At 45.2% G+C, this 24,753-nt stretch overlaps 1 protein-coding gene across 4 annotated transcripts in view; it reads left to right on the forward strand.

The window, feature by feature from the left end:
- The window catches only part of RTN1 (reticulon 1), a 133,060-nt gene extending 108,307 nt beyond the window's left edge, over window positions 1-24,753 (forward strand). For 2 of the 4 annotated variants that reach the window (XM_083436017.1, XM_083436019.1), the window contains 6 exons: window positions 10,599-10,806; window positions 13,027-13,165; window positions 16,167-16,236; window positions 17,646-17,692; window positions 21,460-21,518; window positions 23,392-24,753. In XM_083436017.1, coding sequence (XP_083292143.1) covers window positions 10,599-10,806; window positions 13,027-13,165; window positions 16,167-16,236; window positions 17,646-17,692; window positions 21,460-21,518; window positions 23,392-23,434 — 566 coding nt within the window. In that variant the 3' untranslated portion in view covers window positions 23,435-24,753. Of the gene's footprint in view, window positions 1-10,598; window positions 10,807-13,026; window positions 13,166-16,166; window positions 16,237-17,645; window positions 17,693-21,459; window positions 21,809-22,321 lie in introns of all 4 variants that reach the window. The other 2 variants (XR_014510163.1, XM_083436018.1) reach the window with 2 other exon arrangements.

Genomic DNA, 24,753 nt, shown 5'->3' on the forward strand with positions numbered 1-24,753 from the left:
ATTCTCCATCTCCATGACACAACAGCCTCATGACGAGAAGCCACAGTTCTGTGGCTTCCTAATGGTTTGTGGATTCAGACATAACAGCAAATCCCACTTAAACTGGGTTTGAAAACCAGCTTCAAACCATGGTTTAATTTCTTGGGTGGCAGCCCTCCCAAGCCATGGTATATATACAGTGGTACCTCAGTTTACGAACTTAATCCGTTCTGGAAGTCCGTTCTTAAACCGAAACCGTTCTTAAACCGAGGCATACTTTCCCTAATGAGGCCTCCTGCCGCCGGTGCCCTTCCACCGTTTGGATTCCGTTCTTAGACCGAGATAAAGTTCACAAACCGGGACACTACTTCCGGTTTTGCGGAGTTCGTAAACCGAATACAGTGGTACCTCGGGTTAAGAACTTAATTCGTTCTGGAGGTCCATTCTTAACCTGAAACTGTTCTTAACCTGAGGTACCACTTTAGCTAATGGGGCCTCCTGCTGCCACCGTGCCGCCAGAGCACGATTTCTGTTCTCATCCTGAAGCAAAGTTCTAAACCTGAGGTACTATTTCTGGGTTAGCGGAGTCTGTAACCTGAAGTGTCTGTAATCTGAAGCGTCTGTAACCTGAGGTGCCATTATTGTTCGTAAACAGGGCTGTTCTTAAACCAAGGTACCACTGTATGTGGATGTAGATTCAAGCATAACTCCAAATTATGGTTTTGGAAACCATGGTTTGGCATGATGTCTAAATGTTCCCCAGGAGGGAGGGGTAGCATTTGTATATTGTATTCTTTCTCCAACATATGAAACCCTTTGTAGTAGCCTTTGGGATCCAACCCATTGCCTTTCTAAGAGCACCAGGTTTTTTGTGTGCTTGTGATGTGTTTAAAATGGCTGATTCCTCATTGGAATGATGAACAATTCCTCATTTTAGGTGAAGGGTTGTGGGTACTGTAGAAATTAGACTTTCTTCCGAAGTATATAGTATGGCGCCTGGTATCTGGTAATACAGTGGTACCTCGGGTTAAGTACTTAATTCATTCCAGAATTATGTATGTAACCTGAAGCGTATGTAACTTGAGGTACCACTGTATGGTGATCCTTCACCTCATGTGTTGCAAGAGGCTGGACGAGATCAGGATGAGGAAGGTGATTTGGTTACGTAGTGCCATTAATGTACATATCAATAGCAGAAAGCAAACGGCCAGGTCTCTGCCCCATGGAACTTACAGTGTAAATCTTGCCAATGAAGGTTGGGGGTGGGGTGGGGAAAACAACAACAGTGTTGACTGTGTGTCAGTACCAATACAGGTACTTAAAAATGTTTCCCCCCCCCCCAGGTGTCAGAGTCTCCTGTGAGGTAAATCAGTTTTGGCACCACAACACTGGTCTAAAGCAAGGCCTTTTGCTATTGCTAAGCACATATACAGAAAACCCTGTTGAATGAGTCAAAGGGTCTGTCTGATCCTGAATCTTATTTCCTAGAGTGCTGTTAAGGAAAGGGCTTGAAGACAGCACATGAGGTGATATTCATATAGCGAGAAATACATACATATATATATATACACACACACACACACACACACACACACACACACACACACACACATATATATATACTGCCTCCTAACATGGTTCGTTTAGCAATCACAGCTTATGTCAGAGGAGGAGGACCTCAGGGTCGGGGGCAAAATGCAGCCCTGTGGTCCTCTCTGTCTGACTTGTGGGATGCTCCAAGGCCCCGCCCCTTCTCCCCAAGGGACTTGCCTCTGGCCCCGCCCACCACTGGCATGTGCCCATCACATGGTTGCTCAGAAGGGAGTGAAGCTCTTGGGCTGAAAAGCATTCCCACCCCTGGCTTATGCTGTATCATTTTAGGGAAAGGAAACTTCATTTCTGCACATTTTTTCAGTGAGGGGTCTTTAAAATACATTTTTGGGTGTGAAGAATTCAAATCTGTTATTTTGTTATTTACATTTGATGAAGCTGCTTTCAGAAAACCAAGTATTTTTAATTTTACTTTCTGAAAATGATAAATAATGATAAATAGTAGTAATATTCATAGTAATAATAAATATGATAATATAACTGCAAGTACTTGGCAATCGTTTTTTAAGGATTTATATGCAATTTTATATACACTTAATTTACCAAGCAAAACTAAATTGTATTAATTTAACTTAAATATCTTTTGAATTGCCAAGTCGTGTTGCAAGTTTTTAGCGCCCCTCATTTCTGGAATTTGAAAGCTGAAAACTTCCACACGTCCTATGTTGAGGGCCATCTAATCCTCGTTTAAGGTCTTGTAATATAGTGGCCATTGCCCCAGTTTGTGGCAGCAAATTTCCTAGGTCAATTATGCATTTGGATTAGGAAGGTGCTGTCTTCTGCCATGTCCTGATTCTACCAGTCTACATCACTGGATGAGTCCCAATTTCTACTCTTACAAAAAAAGGGAGAAAAGCTTCTCTCTATCTATCTTCTCCAGACCTGAATAATTTTATAAACCTCTCTCATAATCCTTCCCTTCGCCATCCTTTTCATCCAATTCAGAAGTCCTAAATGCTTTAACCTGTCCTCACAGATAAATTTCTCCAATCCCCTGATCATTGTCTTCACAACTTTCTCTATGATGCCGTTTTCAAGATTGCGTAACTAAGAACAATTCATAATATTTCAAACATAGCAATGGTGATAACCTTTATGATACCTGCAGTTTGATTGTACATTACTTCCCTAACAAGCCATAGCATAGAATTGGACCTTTGTGTAGTTGTCTCTTGTTAACATTGATGTTTTTGTTGAACTAGTTGTGGAACACACCACATATTTATAAAGCACATGTCTACCCTATGTTGATGCTAAATGAATGCCAAAGGGTTGGTGAATTGTTACCTCTCTTTGCAGAAGCCATGCTGCTTCTTTCACAGCAAGGCTTGTTCTTCTTTCATTAGAGACATGATTAATTAGAGAAAAATCATTACTGACATTTGTTAAGGATTGAAAATTTCTTATGGACTGTGTGTGAAAGAGAAAATGAACTTGTAATAGCGGAATTTGAAGATCGGAAAAAATACTGGTTTATAGAAGATAGAATAGTTGGATTTTAAGGAATGAATATTATATATAGCCGCAGGACAAAGAGCTGAAAGTCCTTTTGCTCTATTCTATCTTTAGCTTTTCCCTTCTTTCCTTTTTCTCTCCCTTTCCCTTTTTTAAGTTCTGCCATTTTCTTGCCTTTTTTTCTTTCTGACTTTGTACTTTTTAAAACTAAGGTTTCTCTTAGTATATTGTAAGAAGATACTTTTTATTGGGTATGTATTTTTATATATCTGTGAGTAAGTATCCATAAATAAGTTAACAAAAAAGAGAGGTCCGTTCTTCTTTAGCTTTAATATTGCTTTCTACTCATTTCCCTGCAAGAGAAGATAGCTTAAACGCTGTGTGTAATTTGCTGGCTCCTCTTAGGTTTCTCCTTTTAAAAATGTTTTAAGTGACTACTTACATATTCTAGTTCAGAAATAAATAATTTCGCACCTGAGCTCTTAAAAACCTTTCTGGTGTGTGGTCTCCAGACCCAATGACTTGCAAGTAGGAAATTTGTAAATTACTCTTTGAACTTCATATTTTGGCCCCTTTCTTCTGAAAGTGGGGTGGGGGTGGGAAACCAGGTTCATGCAGTTTTCTCCTTCCAAAATCTCCTGCATCGAAGACTGATGCAAATAAATCATATGGCGTCTCTGCAGTTTCCCTGCCCTAACACTCCATCTACCCCCTTGACTGGTGCTATTTAAAGATTTTTTATTTATTCTTTGCTTCAGTGTTGTCAGCAATACGCTCTTCAAATTATTTGTTTTGCAAATTTATTTTTTTTACTTGTTAGTAGACATTGTTAGAAAGTTCCAGAAAAGAAACACTGCCTGGCATATAGTATGCATCAAGGAAATGAGATAAGAGGCATTTTTAATGTGATCCGTGCCAATTTTCAGATGTGAATTCAGGTTGCCACATCTTTTGCTGGTGGATAATGGCCATGACAGTGAGCGATGAGACACTGTTGCATTGGAAGACCAGGAATCTCTTTACAGTGGTAGGTAAAGGTAAAGGGACCCCTGACCATTAGGTCCAGTCGTGACCGACTCTGGGGTTGCAGCGCTCATCTTGCTTTATTGGCCGAGGGAGCCGGTGTACAGCTTCCTGGTCATGTGGCCAGCATGACCAAGCCACTTCTGGTGAACCAGAGCAGCGCACGGAAACACCGTTTACCTTCCTGCCAGAGTGGTACCTATTTATCTACTTGCACTTTGAGGTGCTTTCGAACTGCTAGGTGGGCAGGAGCAGGGACTGAGCAACGGGAACTCACCCCGTCGCGGGGATCCGAACCGCCGACCTTCTGATCGGCAAGTCCTAGGCTCTGTGGTTTAACCCACAACACCACCTGCGTCCCTCTTTACAGTGGTACCTCGGGTTAAGTACTTAATTCGTTCCGGAGGTCCGTTCTTAACCTGAAACTGTTCTAAACCTGAAGCACCACTTTAGCTAACGGGGCCTCCCACTGCCGCCGCCACACAATTTCTGTTCTCATCCTGAAGCAAAGTTCTTAACCCGAGATACTATTTCTGGCTTAGCGGAGTCTGTAACCTGAAGCGTATGTAACCCGAGGTACCACTGTATATAGAGTGAGACCATTGGGCCATTTAGCTCACTAATGTCTACACTGACTGGCAGCAGCTTTCCAAGTTTACAGACAGCGGACATTCCCAGCCCCACCTGGAGATGCCAGCGTTTGACCCAGGGCCCTTCTGCATGCAAAACAGACACTCCGACACTGAGCTGCAGCCATTTTGGCCTCAGAGCTGCTGCCACCTCTTGGTTTACAGCTTTTGCCAGGTGATGAATCTGCTTGTTTGTGCAGGATCAATCTCCTAATGAGCCAGCCCTTTCCCTTGTTTTCCAGTAGTGCTGTCAAAAAAATGAATCCCTATCAGTAATGGTTACATCCATAAGTAAGCTCTTTCATTTATTTCTCCTGAGCAGAGATTTCCGCCCGCCTTAAAAAAAGCAAGAACCGTAAATCCACTGTGGATCTTGCATAGTGGCTCACCGTGAATGCGATTCACTTCCCTTAGAAGGCCATGCCTGGACTTCTGCTGGTACAATGAGGCTTCCCACTCCCTCTCTTCTGGGTTGAAAGCCAACAGAAACATATTGCATACGTCAGGCTGTGATTGATCTAGCTCAGAAGCATCTGCCCTGACAAGTAGCAGATCTTTAGGGGTTCAGGCAGGAGCATTTCCCAGCTGCATTTTGGAATGCCAGATACTCAACATGAACATAAGAAGATTTCACTGGATCAGATCGGTGGCCCATCTCATCCAGAATTCTGTTCTCACAGTGATGCCTTGGACCCTTTGCATGCAAGACACAGGTTTTCCCTGTGAGCTGCAGACCTCCTCCTGGCAAGGGTAACAAACTGGAGGACCAGCTCAGAGCAGAAAACAACCAAGAGCAGGCAGCAGAATGTTGTAGTGAGTAACGGGGAGCAGGTCTGTCTTCAGATTCAGGACCCTGGACAGCTCTTGGGGACTGCAGAGGTTGGTCACAAAAGCACACTTTTCAGCTCTGATTTTTTTAAAAAAGTCTCCTGCTTAAGCATAGAATCATAGAATTGGAAAGGACCACAAGAGTCATCTTTTGCCCAGAGGAATCTTTTGCCCAATGAAGGACTCAAACCCACACCCTTAGATTAAGATGCTCTATCCAGTGAGCAGATGGCACTGTGGGTTAAACCACAGAGCCTAGGACTTGCCGATCAGAAGGTCGCCGGTTCGAATCCCCGCGACGGGGTGAGCTCCTGTTGCTCGGTCCCTGCTCCTGCCAACCTAGCAGTTCAAATGCACGTCAAAGTGCAAGTAGATCAATAGGTACCACTCCAGCAGGAAGGTAAACGGCATTTCCGTGAGCTGCTCTGGTTCGCCAGAAGCGGCTTAGTCATGCTGGCCACATGACCCGGAAGCTGTATGCCGGCTCCCTCGGCCAATAAAGTGAGATGAGCGCCGCAACCCGAGAGTCGGCCACGACTGGACCTAATGGTCAGGGGTCCCTTTACCCTTACCTTTATCCAGTGAGCAGCTATTTTGCATTTCCAATGGTTGCATGTTTATTTCTCAGTGGCTGCATGACGACTCCAGGTCTGTAGACACAAGCTGCTTTCTCTTTGACTGGGACCTTTCGGCGCCAGCATTCTCAAGGGCTGGGGATGGCCCCATCTCCTTCCCCCTGGCAGCTTGAGGTGTGCTTCAATAGGTCTCCCTCCAGAGGGTCCCTCAAGCAGATCCTCAGCTGTGCTGCCTGGGGACCCTGCCTGCTCTGAAAGGTCCTCAGCCTTCAGGGTGTGTGGTTCATCCTCAGAGGACTCAGTGCCTGGTGCCATGTCATAAAAAGTTTCCTATCTGCAGTTTTTACAAATGTGTGCATTTTAAAATTCTGCTAACTGATTAGGGTTTTGGTCCATCAAAATGTTTCCTATGAATTAATCGGCTGAATTCTGCAGCTCTACAGACTTTTTATTCTGTTAACCTCCCTGAGACCCCCAGGTATAGTGCAGTCCATATATTCAATAGGTAAAGGTAAAGGTACCCCTGCCCATACGGGCCAGTCTTGCCAGACTCTAGGGTTGTGCGCTCATCTCACTCTATAGGCCCGGAGCCAGCGCTGTCCGCAGACACTTCCGGGTCATGTGGCCAGCGTGACAAGCTGCATCTGGCGAGCCAGCGCAGCACACAGAACGCCGTTTACCTTCCTGCTGGTAAGCGGTCCCTATTTATCTACTTGCACCCAGAGGTGCTTTCGAACTGCTAGGTTGGCAGGCACTGGGACCGAACGACGGGAGCGCACCCTGCTGTGGGGATTCGAACCGCCGACCATGCGATCGGCAAGTCCTAGGCGCTGAGGTTTTACCCACAGGGCCACCCGCATCCCACAATAAATAATAATAATACAGAATCAGCATGTAAAGACCTCACAGTCCTGCCCTCGAAGGATTCAATGCTAGAACTCTGACTAGATTAGACATGGAAGTTTTACCTGAAGTCATATCTGAAACAAATTCGGAGTGAAACATTTGAGAAATTTTGAAACTGTTTTAAGACCAGTCACGTTTTCCATGGGTTGCAGCAGCTAGCACACCACGATTTTGTCACTGAATTTTGCCGCGTTTTCCTAAAGCAAAACCCAATTTGGCTAATTTGGCATTTCCTCCATGGACAAACCTCTGAGGAATTTCAGGGGAAGATGAAAAGAGCTTTAATAAGACTAGGAAATTTCCCCTGGGGAATTCTAGGCGCCGCTGGTCTTCCCTGAGTCAGAGACACTAAGGAAATAAAAGAGGGAGATGAAGAAAGGCAAAATAAAAATATGAAAGAAGGTAGATGACAACAAACTCCTTACATGGAGAAATTGCCAACATCAATAAGAAATTCTTCAGTCCTACACGGGGATAGATGCTTGAGGCGTACAAAAGCTATTCATTATTCATTCATTTGGCTGGCAGATGATGTCAGCAGCTTCTCCTTCCCAGTCTCCTGTTCATACACCTCCCAGCCACAGGTTTTGATTCCTTGTCGGATCTTTGCTGATGCGCCTGAATTAGCAGTCACCGCTTTCTTCTCTTCCTTCAAACAAACGCACGCCATGTTCCCCCCGCTTCAAAGAGGGGAAGGCATCTTCAGAAGAAAGGGGGAAGTGTCAACGATCAGATGGCAAACGGGAGCTTCTGAGTCAAAATAAATGCTAACGGATCATTATATAATTAGCCAAGAATTCTGACAGCGGGTGGTGGGAAGATCTGTGCGTTGCTGTGTCATCTGGGTAGGCAGATGTTTAAAAGCTGGGCTATTCGAGATGCTTTTGTGAGCTGAGCGGTAGATTTCCTGCATTGGACCAAGAATGCAGCTCTTCATATGTCCTCAGAATTCACCAAGACACACTGCTCAGTGTCTCCAAATGTTTTTGCATGTCTGGAATGTGCCCTTGGATTCTTGCTTGTCTATGTATGCAGAAACCAATCTGCTCTTTGTGGGTATGTGAAGGCCGGTAGAAAGTAGCCAGTTGTACAAAGGTAACATTTACATTTGTTGCTCACTTTTGCCCGTGGCCCCACTCACCGCAGCCATATGGTCCCCCAGGAGGTTAGTTAGAAGGGGCCTCCGGACTGAGAAAGTTTCCATACCCCTGAACTAGTTCACCTTTGAGGTCACTTTCAGTGCTATGATTCCATACCCAAAAGAGCTTCTCCACCTGCATTGTTCAGCCAGGACACTGAGGTCCAGCTCTGAGGGCCTTCTGGCAGTGACATTACAGGGAACCAGGCACAGGGCCTTTTGGGTGGTGGCGCCCTCCCTGTGGAAACAAGGAAACAAACAACTCTCTGACTTTTAGAAGACCTCTTAAGGCAGCCCTGCATTGGGAAATTTTAAATGTGTGATGTTTTACTGTGGTTTTATAATTTTCTGGAAGCCGCCCAGAGTGGCTGGGGAAACCCAGTCACATGGGCAACATATAAATTAGTAGTAGTAGTAGTAATTCCTAAGTAAACTCACTGTTCAATTGCCACCTGAGGCTTACAAGGAGCAGGGGTTGTTTGGTGGTGGCTCTCTTATTGTGGAATTCACTGGGGAGACTCACAAGGGTTGCTCTAATTTAATTTGCAACAGATTGGATCACAATAAACTTTCATATTGCTAGGGCTTTGAAATCTTTCTCTTATTGCTCCATTTTAAAATTAATAATACAAATGACAAAAGCAGCAGCAGCAACATTTTATAGTTGTTGAGATTTGGGCATATTTTAGATTTTTGTTTTAAACTTTTACAGTTACCTGAGATTCATGCATGCTACCTTGTGGGTCTGTTTGGATCAAAAGGGGTTAGGAATCGAAAGCCCATTCAGCAGATACTCACATGTCCATTTTGTGCTTAATAGCTTGGGTAAAACTCTGGGAAAGGCTGCCCTTTGTAACTCTCAGCTTGTGATGAGCCCTGCAGAGCCCTAGCAAGACCTGTTGCTGCCCGCCCCCCCCCCCCCCCCGCCCAGGCGAAAGTTTCCAATATTGTCCAAGAGCAGTCGTAACTAGCCTTAAGCTTACAGGATAGGGACAGGGCTATAGTGGAAGCAGTTTTCCAAGCATGTTGGAATTACAGTGGTACTCCGCAAGACGAATGCCTCGGAAGACGAAAAACTCGCAAGACGAAAGGGTTTTTCGTTTTCTGAGGTTCTTCACAAGACGGATTTTCCTACAGGCTTGCTTCGCTAGATGAAACGGCCCTGCCTCTCGTGTCATGGCGACGCGCACTGCACGCACGCACGCTCGCTTCCCCGCTCCTCCGCCTCCCTCCCACCTTCCGGCTGACGGTTAGTGCCTCGCGCCGCTGCCCACCCCCCTCGCGCGCTCCCCTCAGAGAGCCGTTGCCGCCAGCGCCTCTCTCTCCCTGGAGTCGCGCTCCTGAGCCCCGCCGCCCTCCAGCAGCCGCATCGCACGGTGGCCACAGCGCGTGGGTGAGTCTGAGGTACCGGCTGCAGCAGCTATCCTGCTTCTCCCCGCCCCTCCCCGCCGTTGTCAGTGTTTAAATGCAGCGGTGCTTCGCAAGACGAAAAAACTCGCACAACGAAAAAACTCGCGGAACGAATTAATTTCGTCTTGCGAGGCACCACTGTATATTCCCACTGGTAATTTGTGTTGCAGAAGGGCTTGTTCCCTGAACAGAGAGAAGTAGTTTGTGTAGGCAAGTGGGGAGCACCCTTTAAAAAAAGCCACATTCCCCTGCTCTCCAGCTCTCTCTTCAATTCAGACCAAAATATCTAGAGTTGAAGCTCTGGGGCTGGCTGGAATCTGGATGATACCTCGCACATCAGCTGCTAGACAGGGAGGCTGAGCAGCCTAAACAAAGCCCCTCTGGTCTCTTCAGGGCCTCTTCTGCTCTCACTGACCTCCTCTTCGGACTCACCAGTTCTCTTGATAATGATTCTATTTATTTGTTTCCCGGTGTGGCACGTATATGCAGTTGTGCACGAGCAGAACAAGTGTAAGTGTGGAGGGGGGTGTGGGATACCTGTCTATAGAGACGCTTGTCCAGAGCAAGTTTGGCTGGAAACACTCCAATTCATCAGACTAACCACCTAACCCTGGCACAGCACGGCGCGGGGACTCGCTTCTGTGGCACTGGAAATCATGTCTGTGCAGGCGCAGACGGTGAAAATCATGTCTGCGCAGACGCAAATGCCGGAAATCATGGGCGTGATCACTCAGTCCAGCCCATGGAGGAATCTCTGCTGGAGTGAACCGGCCCAGGGGGGTTAAACCTTGCGACACCTGGGTTAAAGGCATTTTGGCCATCAGTAAACTGCACTGAATGAATTTTAATGGACTTAGCCAGCCTGGCTTTGCTAGGCTGGGCTGTTCGGCTCTGTTTACACAACTGTAATTACTTACCCCGGTTGCAACTTTGCCAAAGAGCTCATTACTCTTGTATTTGCAGTGGCAGGCTTCGTTGTCACCATTCCAGAGCCTGGTTTTAACGATTTGCCTTCCCTCTCCGCCCCGCTCTTTCTCTTCCCAGCTATTGACCTGTTATACTGGCGTGACATCAAGCAGACAGGCATCATGTTTGGGAGTGTCCTGCTGTTGCTCTTCTCCCTGACCCAGTTCAGCGTCGTCAGCGTGATTGCGTACCTGGCGCTAGCGGCTCTCTCCGCCACCATCAGCTTCAGAATCTACAAGTCAGTCCTACAGGCTGTGCAGAAAACCGATGAAGGCCACCCATTCAAGTGAGTGCTCTGCAATTATTACCCAGGGCACTTAATTTTGCCAGCAAAACTATTGGCAAAACCTATTTGGTGTTTCGCAACTTTCCGACTAGTTGCAGGACCTTAGCCAGACCTAGCAGAGTAAACGCAAAATCCACGGAAGCAATTGGCGACTTGGCTGCAGACAGGATAGAGGAAGCAGGAGCCAGGAACTTGTAGTTAGGTGTTTATTATATTCAGTGGACTATTTACAGGAACAGAACACGTATCTTTTGCTAGCTCTCTCTCACACGACTCACAACTCCTACACTGACACACAGAACTCTGAACCTCTGAACTCACGAAGTAACACATTCCAGTTAGTAGGCCATTAATTATCACTCCCTTGACAGAGCTTGACCAATCAGGGAGCTGTCTCCATGCCTCTTTTATCACCAGGCAGACTTACTCCTTCAGATTGCCTTCTGGCTGTCTGCCAAACCTTAATTGATTCTGTGTGAGTAGCTGCACGTATTCAGATTCACAACAACAACAACAACAACAAATTGCCACTGCGACTTCCCCACTCCCTGCTTGCTAAATCCAGGTGTCTGGACACCACCTGCCTGGTGGGAAGGAGGCATCTGAGGCCGGCCTCCTGAATCTGTGGGGCTGCTTGCCTTGTGTCATTTCATGAGCATGTGGTTCTTTGTATATATGTTGTGCTTTGAGCACGCTTAATAGAAAAGCAGAGCAGAAAATCTGCTAAATGCATAGTAGCTCCTGCACAAGTTTGCAGACAACCAAGCAATGCAAGAACTGGACAGATTATCAAGGCTGTTCCTTCCCATGGACCCAATTTCCACCTTCTTACCTGCACCTTTCCCCGCCTCTTAATGTCCTCTTCCTGTTTCTCAAGGCCAACTCTTGGGGAGGCAAGTGGACAAGGTGATTCTGTCAAGGGAGCAACAGTGGCTGGTCAAGATTCTCCAGATAGGGAAGAACTGAGGGGTGGTGTTCAAAGGAGGCATGGGGTTGTGTATCAGGGATCTGAGAGACACAAAAGGATAAGGAAATGCATCATTAGAGTTTATAGAAAGGCTGTCGGTAAAGATAAAGGTAAGGTAAAGGACCCCTGGACGGTTGAGTCCAGTCAAAGGCAACTATGGGGTTGCAGCGCTCATCTCGCTTTCAGGCTGAGGGAGCCGGTGTTTGTCCACAGACAGCTTCCCGGGTCATGTGGCCAGCAAGACTAAACCGCTTCTGGCGCAGCAGAAGACCGTGATGAGTGCCAGAACGCACAGAAACACTGTTTGCCTTCCAGCTGCAGCAGTAACTATCTACTTGCACTGGTGTGCTTTCAAACTGCTAGGTTGGCAGAAGCTGGAACAGAGCAATGGGAGCCCACCCCGTTGTGCGGATTCGAACCACTGACATTCTGATCGGCAAACCCAAGAGGCTCAGTGGTTTAGACCACTGTGGGTAGGTTCTGGCAGTTGGAGAACGCAAGACAATAGGCTTTTGGTCTGGAGGAACAGTGAGGTGGTGAATTGGGTCCAGTGGGAGGTGGGGTATGGGAGTAACTTCAGGTTGTGGCAGATTTGCAGTTCTCAAAACAGTTTGCAAACCAAAACACAAGCTATCCTTTATAAATCATTATCCGAATTTTGCAATGCATTTCCCCAACCAGAAATGTATGTGAAAAATTCATGTATTAGGGGAAAGTCTGCATAGAAATGTATATATATTAGAATGCATTTTCTGTTATTTTCACCATTAGGAAAAACTGCTTGCACAAACGTATGTTAATGTTATGTTCTGAAGTAGGGTAGTAATTTTTTCTTTCTTTTATTGTTTAATCTTTTTGTAAACCGCTTTGAAGGTTGTTTGTTTTTTTTAAATCCCATCAAGCGGTGTATAAATTTAATGAAATAAACAATAACTTTTTAAAAACATACATGTTAGGCAAAATTGTGTACCTTAGGAGAAAAACCCAAGAAGATGTTGGAAAAGTAATTATGTGGAAATGTGGTTGAACTGAAGATTGGAAAAGTGAGAAACTGAAATAAATTGAAATGGACAGAATTCTCCACCCCTAGGAGAAAGCCATATTATGGTCTGCATGTGCCCCGTATAGTCTGCATGTTTCTGTCTGCAGTCCAAAGATATGCAAGGAAGGGGGGGGGGGAGAAGACCCCAGTGGGGGAACTGCTTGGCATTAACACTGGTGTTTTCATGATCTGAGTTACGCTTTTTCGACAGAAGCTACTTGGAAATGGAAATGTCGCTCTCCCAGGAACAGATTCAGAAATACACAGATTGCCTCCAGTCGTACGTGAACAGCACAGTCAAAGAACTCAGGCGGCTTTTCCTGGTCCAGGACCTGGTGGATTCCTTAAAAGTACGTGGGCGGCAAAAACTAGAGGCTAGTCAAACTTGGGACCTCTTGGGTTTCCAGATCAGTGCCTTGGGAGGCTTTCAAAAGGGAGAGTCCTGCTATTACAAATGGAGTGGAGAGGGCAGCGCAGATTGCAGCTACAACAAAGGCGGCATTTTTCCATCTCCGCCAAGCTAAGCAGTTGGCTCCTTATCTCTCTCGCCCTGACCTAGCCACTGTGATCCACGCGATGGTCACCTCCAGACTGGATTATTGTAACTTGTTCTACGTGTGGCTGCCCTTGAGACAGACCCAGAAACTCCAGCGGGTGCAGAATGCCGCGGCGAGACTCCTTACGGGGTCCTCGCTGTGGGATCACATTCACCCAGTGCTATACCAGCTGCACTGGCCCCCGGTGGAGTACAGGATCAGGTTTAAGGTGCTGGTTTTAACCTTTAAATCCCTATATGGCCTAGGACCCTCGTACCTATGGGACTGCCTCTCCTGGTACGTCCCACGAAGGACCTTATGGTCTTCAAACAAAAACATCTTGGAGGTCCCAGGCCACAGGGAGGTTAGGCTGGCCTCAACCAGAGCCAGGGCTTTTTCGGCTGTGGCTCCGATCTGGTGGAACGCTCTATCACAAGAGACTAGGGCCCTGCGGGACTTGACATCTTTCTGCAGGACCTACAAGACAGAGCTGTTCCACCAGGCCTTTGGCCAAGGCACAGCCTGACCCCCTCCTTTGGCAATCTTCACAGAACTCTAGCCCAATGGTTGCCATTAATTTGATTTGAACTGATTTTATAATGAATTGATTTTAGAATGATATATTACTTTACTGTTGTTAGCCGCTCTGAGCCTGGCTTCAGCTGGGGAGGGCGGGATATAAATATATTATTATTATTATTATTATTATTATTATTAATTTCTTCCTTCTCTCATGACACCAGAACACAGGGTCACCCAATGAAGTGGATCAGTTTAGAGCAGGCAAATAACTCCTTTATGCAAGACATAATTCACATATGGAATTTACTGCTTCTGGGGTGGGAACCTCCTTGGCTACTGTGAGAACAGGATGCCAGACTAGATGGGCCCCTGGGTTGATCCAGCGGGCTCCTCTTGTGTAATGAAGCACGCCAGGCCTTGCCATCTGGCCCGTGAGGCTGCTTTGGCCAAGCCAGACATCAGGGACTGGCTGGATGAGGAAGAGTGGTGGGTGGCGCCCACCCAAGAGCCCCCCAAGGGAGATCACAGAAGATGACTTAGATCCCAGATCCTAGTGGTGGGACACTGAAGAGCAGTCTCCAGAAGGGGCGAACTGGGAGGTGCTAGAAGCGGGGGGTTTGAGCGAACAAGGGGAAGGGGTCAGGGGAAGGAGGCCCTCCCAAGGCAGGCTTAGAGGCGGAGTGTAATAGTGTGAGTGTAGACTTAGAGATAACAACAACAACAACAACAACAACAACAACAATAATAATTTATTATTCCCTAAACAGGGCTGCCTTCAGATGTCGTCTAAAAGTCTGGTAGCTGTTGTTCTCTTTGACATCTGGTGGGAGGGCGTTCCACAGGGCGGGTGCCACCACTGAGAAGGCCCTCTGCCTGGTTCCCTGTAACTTGACTTCTCGCAGGGAGGGAACCACCAGAAGGCCTTCGGAGTTGGGCCTCAGTGTCCGGGCAGAACGATGGAGTCAGAGGGGTAGAGAGGAGTCAGAGGTTGCCCTTGCTACCCAGCAGCAGGACAGTCCCAAGTTCTGCTGGCTCTTCTCCCCCTCTGACACCTCACTTGAGGAGAGTCCTGCATGTTGCTGAGCAACAGAGGGTGTCATTGGGCTAAAACTCCCATCATCCCCAGCCAGCTTGGCCAGTCGTCAAGGTCCTGGGAGATGATGTGGAGACTCAAGGCTGAAGAACCCTGGTTTCGAGACCTGATCTAAGATAAATACACAGATTTTAATTCAGAAGGAGGAGGCCATTGTAGACTGTCTCCCTTCCTTTGTTCCTGCCCTAAGGGCTGGAACAGGCCTGTTCGCAGCGGAGTAGGGGGTGCTTTAAAAAACCCTGAGTGCATTGCACACATGTATTTTGGGCATGTGCCCATGTGAGCTAATTACTTATTGATTTCTTCCAAGGCAGTGTAGAATTAAAAGTAATCCATGGGAAAAGGGCCTCCATAAATCGGTTAATTGAAACAAATATAGTATATATACAGCGGCATGCAGTCTGCGGTTTGGTTGGGAGGTTTTGTTTCTGTTTTTTAAAAAAAAATGTTCTGAGGAAGATGGTGAGACACACATCCCAGTCAGGGATATGCAGATATAGAACTCGTAAAATAAGCATTCAAATTTGTAACAGCACTTTGGGGGTTTTGTTTTAAGGGTAGTCCCCGAAATGACCTAAATGTCAAAGAAACACAAACATATAACATAGAAATCCTATTCCTCATCTGCCTTTGGGATTTGATGTTTTCAGACACTGTTATCTATGTCTATATTGTTTAGTTGTGTTTATGCTTGTGTATGTTATTAGGAATATTATTCATTTCTTATAATAAAAGGTGTGGTTTTTTTAAGACATGTTTTGCATTAAGAGAAAGCCCAGTTCTGTGCCAAGTGGAAACTCAGTTCTGCAGCCTGTGCAAATAAATGATATATTTGCTTATTTTGCACAATTCACTCTCAGTTGTATACTGTAATATGACATTTTAGCCCAGATTTAGCTAAATAAATCTAGGGGGATAATGATCAGGAAAATGAAATAATAAAGCTAAGTTTTCCTGAGTTTTCTGTACCATACATTTAAAGCACATTAAGTGTGCATTTAAAGTACATCACTTCCTCCAAAGAAACCTGGGAACTGTAGTTTACTAAGGATGCTTGGAAACACAGCTATGCAAAGGAAAACTACAATTCCCAGGATTCTTTGGGTAAGTGATGTGCTTTAAATGTCTATTGGATCTCCTATCACTTTTCTATTGTCAATATAGTGTGCTTGTAATGTAATTACTGTCTTTCTAATTCAGTTTGCAGTACTAATGTGGCTATTGACTTACGTTGGAGCCCTCTTCAATGGCCTAACTCTTCTGATAATGGGTAAGGTCAATCATTTATTTTAAGATATCTTTTTTGAAATTAGGCAGCAGTATCTCTTGGGACAAAACAGCTTCATCAACTCCAGTGAAATACGTTCTCCGTACAGTGTCAATTGTTTCCTGCTGGCCTGGTTCGCACAGAATGCTAAGCCATGGTTTGTTTTAATCCATTTCAAAAACAAACAAACCACGACTTAACCATAAGTTCTCTCAAAGACGATCAAACAAACCACAGCTTGTTTCCCCAAAGCTTGTTTTGTTTTCAAGCTGCTCTGGCCTCATGTCTTTGTAGCTTGGGGGGGGATAGCCAAGCAAAGCTGGGTTTACACATAATAGGTAAACCAAGGTTGGTAAGACAACAACAACCATGACTTCAAATTATTTGTAAACAAACCAGAGTTTAGCCATTGGGCAGGATTTGCACGTAACACTAATCCATGGTTTACTAAAGCACACTTCAGTAAACCATGGATTAGTGTTATGCGTGAACCAGACCAATTATAACTTCTTGGCTGGTAGTCCTATAGAGACTTATTTAAGTTCTGATTCAGAAAACTACGCCACTGTGCTTGCACCATGCCAACCTCCCTGCTGCTTCGCCCCTCTCAGTCCCAGTGAGCATCAGTGGCACAGCTGTTAGGTGGTCTGGTAAGTGCCGCCGCTCCACCATGCCACCCTGACTGGGCTATACAGATATATAGTCTGATCTGGTATAAGGAAGCTTCCGATGTTCCTTTTTTCCAACTATTGAGATGAAGTATATCAGTTATTGTAAGAACCAGCCCAGGGTGTCAACCCCAAGTGGCAGCTTGTGGAAAGTGACAGAACATGGGCCCTCTGGCTCACACGCATTCTGTCCTTTGCCTCTAGCATGCTCATGTACAAAACCCAACCTGTGTAACTGGGGTTCTAAATCAGGCGAGGAGCTTCAGTGTGTGAAGGGGGCTGCCTGCTTTAGACCTTCATTCTCCATAAACTGGAAAGTGATGGGTATGGTGGAACTTAGCACTCTCGTCTCTGTTCCTCCTGTTTGCATGTAGGTTTAACACAGAAAGCAAATTGCCTGAATAAATTTGTTCTCTCTCTCTCTCTCTCTCTCTCTCTTTCTCTCTCTCTGTCACTCTTGCTCTTCTAGCTCTTCCCATTCCTCGAATTGAGATTTATTATTCATTTCTTCTGCCTCTTCTTTCAATCAGGAACACAATTCACAGTGAGCTCTAAGCACGAGAAAGACTTGCAGCTATAAAGATGACGAGCCTTCCTAAACTTTTGTTCCTATTTCAGGGTCTCCCTCCGAAATGTATCAGTGCTTGGAAAACTTCATTTAATACATATGTTATGCAAAAGAAGAAGGGAAAAAAGACAATGAACTCTGGGAATGTAATGCTCTTTCTTTTTCCTTCTCTCTAGCTGTGGTCTCAATGTTTACTCTACCTGTCGTATACGACAAGTACCAGGTATGTAGAAGGCCCATTTTGCAGTTGTTTCCTTAATCCATAAAACCCAGTTAGGGAGGTGGACCTCCAAAAGAGGAATCAGGGAGTTGTTAAAGAAATGTTGAAAGGCAGTAGTCCTTTCCCCAACAGCCATGGGGTTCATGAACAGTTGAGATTGTGTAGTTTGCATAACAATTACCCCCGCCAATGCCTAACCGCCAATACCGAGGAAGTTGTGACGTTAGCTACGAGGTAGGCAAAAAAACCAAATGGCTGGAAGTGCGCCAAGTTGGAAAAATTCCTACCAGGCCCCTTGCGGCGACCAACCGGAGTCCATAGCAAGGTCAAAGCTAGCTAAGCCTAAAGGGTGGGTGGGATGGGAAAACCGGGCAGCTGGAACGGGGCAAAGAGGACGGTCCCTGGGCGCACCGGCCTTAAATAGGCTAGGCCACGCCTCCCCAGCCCACCGATTGGCGGGCCAGGTCGTAGGCACTCCCGGGGATTCCCTCTTCTCGCGGGGCTAAGAGCCAGCCCCTGTGTGAGTGGGAGGGGTGGGCCCGCAACCCCACCTCCTCTCCAGCTCAGAAGTGGCTTTGCGTAGTTTCTTGGAGACCTTTCAGCCACCATGAAGGAAGCTGCAGTGAGCATCTTTTTCAGAGAACTGATGGTGTGATGAAACACATTAAGCAATATGCACATATCTATTCTATCTGCTGACAAACAAGTTTTTCAGTTTCCTATTGTGTCTCAAACACCCATAAAAGTCATTTGATTAGAGACAAGAAATGAATGGAACAATTTCCAGAGGGGTTGCCACAGGGCTGGATTAACCATTAAGCAAAATAAGCACATGCTTAGGGCATCAAGAAAAGGGACGTGGGTGGCGCTGTGGTCTAAACCACAGAGTCTAAGGCTTGCTGATCGGAAGGTCAGCGGTTCGAATCCCTGCAACAGGGTGAGCTCCCATTGCTCGGTCCCAGCTCCTGCCCACCTAGCAGTTCAAAAGCATGTCAAAGTGCAAGTAGATAAATAGGTATCGCTCTGGCGGGAAGGTAAACGGCATTTCCGTGCACTGCTCTGGTTCGCCAGAAGCGGCTTAGTCATGCTGGCCACATGACCCGGAAGTTGTCTGCAGACAAAACACCGGCTCCCTCGGCCTATAGAGCAAGATGAGTGCCGCAACCCCAGAGTCGTCTGCGACTGGACGTAACGGTCAGGGGTACCTTGACCTTGACCTATTAGGGCATCAAGAGAAGGGGGGCACCACAGAAATTTTCCATTGCCAGATTTACCATGGATCAGCAAGTCCACTTTTCAGTTTACGAATTCTGAGACAAAATTGTGTCTATATTAATTAAAGCAAGAAAGCACAAGATTCAGCTGTAAGGTGGTAATTAACTTGTCTGTAGCATGGAATAAAGTAGAAGTACACAAAAATAAACATTATCTCCCATCTTACTGTAGGTTTCATTTCACTGCGAAGAATAAAAAGTTATTTTACAGCTTATTATTGTTTATATTTTGAATTAGATCTATATTGGGACACCAAAACATGGATAGCTCAGTTGGTTAGAGCATGGTACTGATAACGCCAAGGTTGCAGGTTCGATCCCTGTTTCGGACGGTTGCGTATGGTTGGACAAGATACCCAAGAATCCCTTCCGACTCTACAATTCTATGATCCTATGGAAATCTTTAAGTGCTTAGGGCAGGCATAGGCAAACTCAGCCCTCCAGATGTTTTGGGACTACAACTCCCATCATCCCTGACCACTGGTCCCTGTTAGCTAGGGATGATGGGAGTTGTAATCCCAAAACATCGGGAGGGCCGAGTTTGCCTATGCCTGGCTTAGGGCCTCTAAAGGTCTTGATCCAGTCCTGGGTTGCCATTTTAGGGTGCAATCCTAATCAACTCTGCTGGTGGATCTATATGCAGCAAATCTGTGGCAGAAGGTGGAGGGCCTAAGCAGCCATCAGGCCCATTCTGTAGATCGCTGAAGGTTTGATCAAAGAGAAACCATTTTTGATGGGGCAGTGTACATGTCAGGGGCCACCAAGCGAAAGCCGATTCAGTGAATCCTTCCACGTTGCGGCTATTCATGTGTGGAAGCTGTTTGCGTGCTGGAGCTCACTCTTGGGGTTCAGGTAGTTTTGTTCTCTCCCTAACATGCAGTATTTTCCTTTTCCAGTATTTTGTGGTGGGCGGGATGGAGAAAAGTTAAACTGCATGGTTTGCATGCTGGACATGAATAGCTCACCATGAAGCAACACCCACTCCGTGGAGTGATTCAAAAGGGTCGCCATATGGTGGCTGTCATGTGCAAAGTGGCCTCAAACTAATGATAGCTGCATGCAGCTCTCCGAATCCATTGTGCAGATAGAGAGATGATAGATAGATGATAGATAGATAGATAGATAGATAGATAGATAGATAGATAGATAGATGATAGATAGATAGATATAGATGATAGATAGATAGATATAGATGATAGATAGATAGATGATAGATAGATAGATAGATAGATAGATAGATAGATAGATAGATAGATGATAGATATAGATATAGATGATAGATAGATGATAGATAGATAGATATAGATAGATAGATGATAGATAGATAGATAGATAGATAGATAGAGATAGCTAGCTAGCTAGCTAGATAGATAGATAGATAGATAGATGATGATAGATAGATAGATAGATAGATAGATGATAGATTTCTCTTTACTTCTCAGCCTGTATTCTTTATTTTGAAAACACGCTTGGGGCTTTTCTAGATCTTTTTTTTTTTTTCCTCTTCCAAAACAAAAAAATTGTTTTGCAAAGATAGGGAAGCGATGAGATGCACTGGTGAGTAATGCATAGATAGTTTGGAGAAAGTTGGCTGCTAGCCATTTGGTGTGGGTTTCTTTCTTCTTCTTTTTTTTAAAAAAAGATTTTCTATTTATTTATTTATTTAGCATCATCTATAAAGGCCAAATACATTTTTCTGTCTGAAGCAGAGCCCAAATGCCTCGCTCCCCAAGCTTGGGAAAACGGTTTAACAAGTTTTGTTGCAGTACAGTATTCCAGCACCAGAGCCTGCCCTCCTCTCTCCTGGCCCCATTGCTTCCCACCACCCTGAGAGCCACTTAGCACACTTGGCTCTGTTTTTCCTAATGCAGTCTATAGGTCTCAGGGATAAGTTATTCTTGGCAGTGGGAGCGTGTGTGTCCCGCCCCCCGCCCCGGTTCCCCTTATTTTTTAACTAATTATTTTGTCCCCATTGCACACAAATTATTACAAAATGGACAGTGGGCAAATGGGAAATATTACTATAAAGTTTGGGAGATTTTTCACTCGGGGATTATGACCAAAGTGTGTGTTTGTTGAGAGCTGTAAGCCGCCCAGAGTGGCTGGGGAAACCCAGCCAGATGGGAAGGGTATAAATAATGAAATGATGATGATTTAGCTACATCAGCTCTGGAGAACACCTCTGTCAGATTCAAGCCCCACATTGGGTGAAAGATTCGTGCATTGCAGGGGGTTGGGCAACATAATAATAATAATAATAATAATAATAATAATAATAATAATAATTTATTATTTTTACCCCGCCCATCTGGCTGGGCTTCCCCAGCCACTCTGGGCGGCTTCCAACAAAGATTAAAAATACATTAAAATGTCACACATTAAAAACTTCCCTGAACACAGCTTCCTGATGATCCTCAGGGTCCCTTCCAACTCTTCTGTGATTCTTCCATGTTGATGCCTCACTGATTTCTCTCCCCCATCCTCCTCTCTTTTCAGGCACAGATTGACCAATACTTGGGGCTTGTGAGGACCCACATAAATACCGTCGTGGCAAAGTGAGTCTCCTAACGCAATGTTTTCCTAGAGGGTCAAGTTACTGACAACTCTACAGTAGGGATGGTTCAGGGCAGAAGGGTCAAATCTTCCCTTGGGGGTGTCCACAAACAGCCTGCAGCTCGCCTCTCGAATTGTATTCCTCACAGTTACATATTTTTCAGGTGGCAGAATCTTACAAAGGATTAATCTGGCCTGATCCTCTCCCGTTCTATTGTTAGGGAGGATTCTTGCATTGCAAGAGTCTGCCTTCTTCCCCACAGACCTTATGGAGGGTTCAGATCAGCAGAGAGTACTGGAGTACTGTGTCCAGTTCTGGCCACCACAGTTCAAGAAGGACACTGACAAACTGGAACGTGTCCAGAGGAGGGCAACCAAAATGGTCAAAGGCCTGGAAACAATGCCTTCTGAGGAACGGCTAAGGGAGCTGGGCATGTTTAGCCTGGAGAAGAGGAGGTTAAGGGGTGATATGATAGCCATGTTCAAATATATAAAAGGATGTCACCTAGAGGAGGGAGAAAGGTTGTTTTCTGCTGCTCCAAAGAAGCGGACACGGAGCAATGGATCCAAACTACAAGAAAGAAGATTCCACCTAAACATTAGGAAGAACTTCCTGACAGGAAGAGCTGTTCGACAGTGGAATTTGCTGCCAAGGAGTGTGGTGGAGTCTCCTTCTTTGGAGGTCTTTAAGCAGAGGCTTGACAACCATATGTCAGGAGTGCTCTGATGGTGTTTCCTGCTTGGCAGGGGGTTGGACTCGATGGCCCCTGTGGTCTCTTCCAACTCTATGATTCTATGATTCTAGAGAGCGCCGTTGTTAGTTCCACAGCCCTTGGACATTTTGGGAGAGGCAGCTGGGGAGATGGGATTTGCTAGGCCAGCCCCTAAGCTGTGGATTTCCCGCCCTGGCGTGGTCTGTCTGGCACCTTCATTGTACAGCTTTTGCACTATTCTGAAGACATATCTCTTTACCCTGGTCTTTGACACCTCTCACACAAATACAAACCCCCAATTCTTCTGGTGTAAATTGTTTTATCTGATTTTAATATTACTTTTCTTTATGTTGTTTTAACCTGCCCTGGAACCTTACGATGAAGGTCAGGGTAAGAAATCGAAATAATATTAACAATACCAATTTATTTCTATCAGCTATGAAACAAAAGGGTTCCTCCCCTCTATGATTCTGCATTGCAATCCTACACTGAGCCTCCTTCCCTGCCTATCAAGGCTTTTTTGAAATGGGCCTGTCGGGATTTTTAAAAGGCAGAATCAGACTCCTCTTCATGTGATTAATGTGAATTCCAGTCCTGTCCAAACACACTTGCTTAGCTTTTTCATGCCCTGATCTGGTCTCTCCAAATCTCTGTGGAGCTTTTCACTGGGCATGCGGTGAGGGGCTTTCAGAGATTTAATCAGGCAAACCACTGTCTATTTTTGGCACCTGGTAATAGTGTTTTTGTTTAAGCAAGAATACCCAAGTGTGCAAAGTTGACATGCACATTTCTGTGTGTAGGGGGAGAGAGGAGGGGGGAGATATTTTAACTGCTGGTTTTATTAGTATTTAAATATTTTCAGTCAACTTCTTTTTAACTTCTGACTTTTATTAATCATTTTAAAGCACCTTTGATGTTTTACGCAAACCACTGAGGGGTTCTTGCAATTAATCGGTGTACAAATTAGGTTAAATAGAAGGGAAGATACAAAAAGAGACTGCCTCTTTTCATGAGTGAGCGCAGCCTAGCTGAAAATGTTTCTAAGTGAAAGGAGCTGTACCATATGAGCGCTATCTAGCAGAGAAAATGAAACACGCCGTGGAGCGGCTTGTCTGAATCAGTGTTTAATTCTCTCTTTTTAATCTCCCCTTTTCATCTCTAGGATCCAAGCAAAAATCCCAGGCGCAAAGAGGAAGGCTGAGTAGAAACAACAGCAAGAATTCCTCACCTACAGGCGTGAATGATGAGGGAGTCTGGGATGAAAACAGCTCTGTTCTTACTTTTTACTTATAATTTATTGTTCGTCTCTCTCTCTCTCTTTCTCTCTCTCTCTGGGTGAAGGCAGACGTAAAATAGAAAGATTGCATACAGAGTGTCCCTCAGCTGCAGTGCGAGTGAATTGAACACTGGTTCAGCTGGCTGGCTGTCTCTCCTCCCCCAGCCCTGTGGCTTCAGGTTGGCTGTCCAGCTTTTTCTTTTTAAAAATAAAAACAAGAACTTCACTTGAATTTTCAGGCACTTTTGGGTTGTTGTTGTTGTTGTTTTTTTAAGTGCAGAAATACTCCAGGGATGGGGAGGGACGAGGGTCTGGGTGACGTCATAGGGAGCCAGCCAGTCAGCACTGTCCACAGCCAACTCCCGCTTCAGAATTGCAGAACTCTTTTCCACCCAGAGCTCTACCCTGGAAAGGAAAGGGACGTTTGGACTGAACGCAGCTGAGGTGCCCGCCGGAGGGCTCTAAACCTGGTACATCTGCCTTCACCCCCCTCTCTCTTTCAAACACCATGATCTCAGAGATGTGAAACAACGAAGCAGCTGTTTTTTCTCCTCTCCTGCTGTTTCTGTTCTCTCTTAGACTATTTGCAATCACGTGTGTCAAGCACTAAAGTATAGTAAAGAGAAAAAAGTGTTCTAAGTGTGGTTCTTGTGTTGCTTCTCAAGTGCATGATGGTGAGAGCCTAAAAATACTATTGAACTTTCTATTTTTTATTTCCTAGTGCTTCTCTTACTACTTCTTCTTCTTCTTCCTCCTCCTCCTTCTATTGGCATTGCTTCGATAACTTTTAATGTTACATGTCGCTAGGGCTTTCCTGCTTAGTGCACTGATGCGGTTTTGCTTCTGTGTCCACTGGGTTTGCTGGTTGAGTTTATCTTTACTAACTTATCTAGAATCGTAGACAGACGTCCTTAAGTGTTGTTGTGTTTTTTCCAGCACAAGTAATGAAAAACGAAAGAGAAACCGGTAATGATATGGTATAAGCCGTTTTGTATAACTCTCTAAAAGGAAAAAAAAAAAAGAAGAAGAATCAAGCAAAACCAACCCACCCAGTACTTTTTTTTTTTGTTCTTAAGGGATCAACAGGCTGATCAACATGTATGGGAATTGAAGACTTCCGGCTTGTAACATGTATCACAGATTTGTATGACGTTCTCTGTAGGACTTAATTATGGACTCTGAATATTTGCACTTATGTACTTGATACCGAATGCAGAAATAAATGTTACTAAATGTTTAAAAAAAAAA

This window comes from Podarcis tiliguerta (genome assembly GCF_965153285.1).
Source record: "Podarcis tiliguerta genome assembly, chromosome: 1".
In the NCBI taxonomy this organism is placed as follows: Eukaryota; Metazoa; Chordata; class Lepidosauria; order Squamata; family Lacertidae; genus Podarcis; species Podarcis tiliguerta.